The 3,026-nt window shown below is 41.0% G+C and overlaps 1 protein-coding gene across 1 annotated transcript; it reads left to right on the top strand.

Moving 5' to 3' along the window:
- Positions 1–7: 7 nt before the first annotated feature.
- Positions 8–1,811, top strand: LOC105315145 (TNF receptor-associated factor 4-like). Its single transcript, XM_011409678.2, has 2 exons — positions 8–235; positions 320–1,811. Exons 1-2 carry the CDS (start codon positions 175–177, stop codon positions 1,720–1,722), a joined length of 1,464 nt encoding a protein of 487 aa, XP_011407980.2. The 5' UTR covers positions 8–174; the 3' UTR covers positions 1,723–1,811.
- Positions 1,812–3,026: the final 1,215 nt, after the last annotated feature.

Here is a 3,026-nt window from a genome sequence, read left to right as displayed (position 1 = left end):
CATAAAACAAGGAGCTATTCACAGCCTGAGGCTAATCTTCAACGATATTTCCCCGGGGGTAGGGGGGGTGGGGCCAGGAGAACATGGGAGAGTTACGATAGTGGGAGTGTTCCCGAGGAATCGGAAGACGGTGGAGCTTATTTCCGTCATTATTCGACACCTTCAAGACCTGGTATGAATCAACAACAACAACAACATGTGCTCCAGCAGCCAATGGAAGAAGTTACTAAGAATAGTAAGTGATTGATTAGTGAGGAATGTTAATTAGTGTCAACAGTGTTAATGATTGACTTCATTACTCCCTCTCTTTTCCTTGTAGTATCAACCAGTAAGGATTATGGTGGCTACGATTACTCTTTCATTTCATCACATGAAGAGCTTCATGAGTTCATCTGTCCTATCTGCCGCTTGGTCTTACGCAGCCCCCACCTCACCGACTGCTGTGGGGCTTGCTTTTGTAGCACCTGCATTAGAGAACACATCTCTTTAGATAACTCCTGCCCACTGTGCAAGAAAGAGCATTATAGTGTCTTCATACATAGGAACATAGAGCGATCCATAAACAGACTACAAGTGAAGTGCCCTAATAATGCTGATGGGTGTGTGTGGGTGGGGCCGCTGGTTGACGTGGCAACGCATGTCGACCTAAATAAAGGAGACTGTGATTTTGTACGTTGTCTTTGTCCTTTCTGTGAGGAGGAGTTCTCCTTGAACACCTTGTACACTCATAAAACTGATGAGTGTCCCAGACGTCCCTATTCCTGTAAATTCTGTTCGTTTAAAAGTGCTTACGAAGACATGCCCTCCCATTGGCCGCTCTGTGACGGCTACCCCGCCCCCTGCCCTAACGACTGCGGCTCTATGGACATGCCCAGGAGGGACATCCCCCAGCATTTGGAGGTGTGTCCACGTAAAATCATCGAATGTGATTTTAAATTTCTTGGTTGTGATTCCACTTATCCTTTATCTGATGCACGGGTCCATGAAGAAAGCTCCGCCCACTTTCACATGAGCCTGATGGGTAGGATGGTTAGGGAGTTAATGAATAGAGAGGCCACACCCACTGGCCCTACCCACGAGGACCTAGAGGGGCGGCTGGAAGAGAAGGATAGGGAGTTGTCTTTATTAAGAGAGCAGGTACAAGTACAGGGCAAGGAACTGGGAGAGCTTCGTTCTCTTGTCTCTACACTGGAAGAGTCTCAGGCCAAACTAGCAAAAGACCTTCAGAAGGTTCGGTCTCATGTTGTGACTCCGCCCTTTCACTTCACAGTCTATAAATTCAGTGAGCTTCGTTCTTCTGGCAAGCAGTGGTTTAGCTCTCCATTTTACACTCATCCTCAAGGCTACAGAATGTGTATCAGTTTGGATTGCAATGGGTCGGACGAGGGAAGGGGTACTCACGTCTCTGTGTATGCTAACCTCATGAGAGGAGAATTTGACGATGAGCTCTCTTGGCCTTTCTGTGGTATCGTTGTGATCCAATTGATTAATCAGTACGGGGGCGGAGATAAAGGAGGACATATTGTCCATGAGATCCCATTCACTCCTGACGTCCCCTTGGAGATATCCGATCGAATTTTGGATCAAGAGCTAGCGGAGAGTGGTCTTGGCGTTCCACAGTTTGTGGCTCACGGGCAGCTCCAGTTGGATAAATACACCAACTGCGGGTACCTCAGGAATGAGTGTTTGAGGTTTTGTGTGACTAGCATTAGAAGGAACTAGACCAGAAAAAGATTGTGTGTTTATTTGTTACTAGATTGTCCCTTTATTATTATTGAATAAATTATAAATAAATTCTTTAAATTGTCAAATCATTTCTTCTTTTAAAAATAAAATTTTCATTAAATTTGCCCACGTGTTAACACGTGGCAAGTACACACCCATATAATTTACCTAGCCCCACCTTTTCCTCATATCTCTGAATCTGATATCTTCTTTATGCAAGAGAAAAATGGCAAGCAGCCATTCGCCGCCTTCTCCGTCTAAAAGGAACGGGAGCAGCTCTAGCAGGAGACAATACTCAGGAGACAGGAGTAGCAGCGGGTTTTTTAAACTGGGGGAGATCAGACCGCCCAAAGATGAGGATTTTGACCATCTTCTTCGACTGGCGGAAAATCATGAGAAATGGCTACTGAAACACGACAAGAACGGGGTCAGGGTTTGGATGAGAGAGATACCAGGACAGACAGTGAAAATGCTAAAAGTAAAGAGCAACAGAAGAGAGAGAGGGAGGGAGGGAGAGAGAAAGGAAGAAGAAAACATGATACAGCCAGCCATTGTTTTTGTTTTTGGTTGATTTTGTTGCTTGTATAAATATCTTACAATTATTGTCGTGTTTGCATCTGTCAATACTAATTGACTTTGCACGTACATGTACGCACGTTTGAAATTCAATTTCAAAAATTCAAACTGTAACTTGTTGTGCAATGAGCAATTATCACCTCTGCTGAAAAAGCTGTTAATAATAATAATAATAATAATGATAATAATACTAATAATGTTATAAATAATAATAATAATAATAATATTATTAATAATAATAATAATTAATAATAATGTTGTGGTCCTATTACACTTTATGACACAACATTAGTTACATTACGTCATCATCATTATTCATAAGTATAAGCACATGTTCATCATCCTATTCATCATCTTAACTTTATAATTATGTGTTTCACTTTAGTACACATGTTTGTTTACATTTAAAAAGGAACTTGCTAAATTGCATTAATAATGTAACCATTTGTTACTTTAATAATAATAATCATTATCCTTTCTTAGGTATACTGTCATTTCAAAACAATAACTGGTCAAGTTTTATATGACACTCTACAAGACAGCGACTATAGAACACAGTGNGACGAAGCACTCCTTGAAGAACAGACAATTTGTTTAGTTGAAGGAACTAACAGCGACCTCTGCTATTACTCAAGTAAAGGAAATGTCTACTTGTACATATTCATATGTATATGTACATATATACATATGTACATATGTATATATGTACATGTACATGTACATGT

This window comes from Amphimedon queenslandica, unplaced genomic scaffold (genome assembly GCF_000090795.2).
Source record: "Amphimedon queenslandica unplaced genomic scaffold, v1.1 AMPQUscaffold_11672, whole genome shotgun sequence".
NCBI lineage: Eukaryota > Metazoa > Porifera > Demospongiae > Haplosclerida > Niphatidae > Amphimedon > Amphimedon queenslandica.
This window is presented reverse-complemented; position numbering and strand designations above follow the sequence as displayed.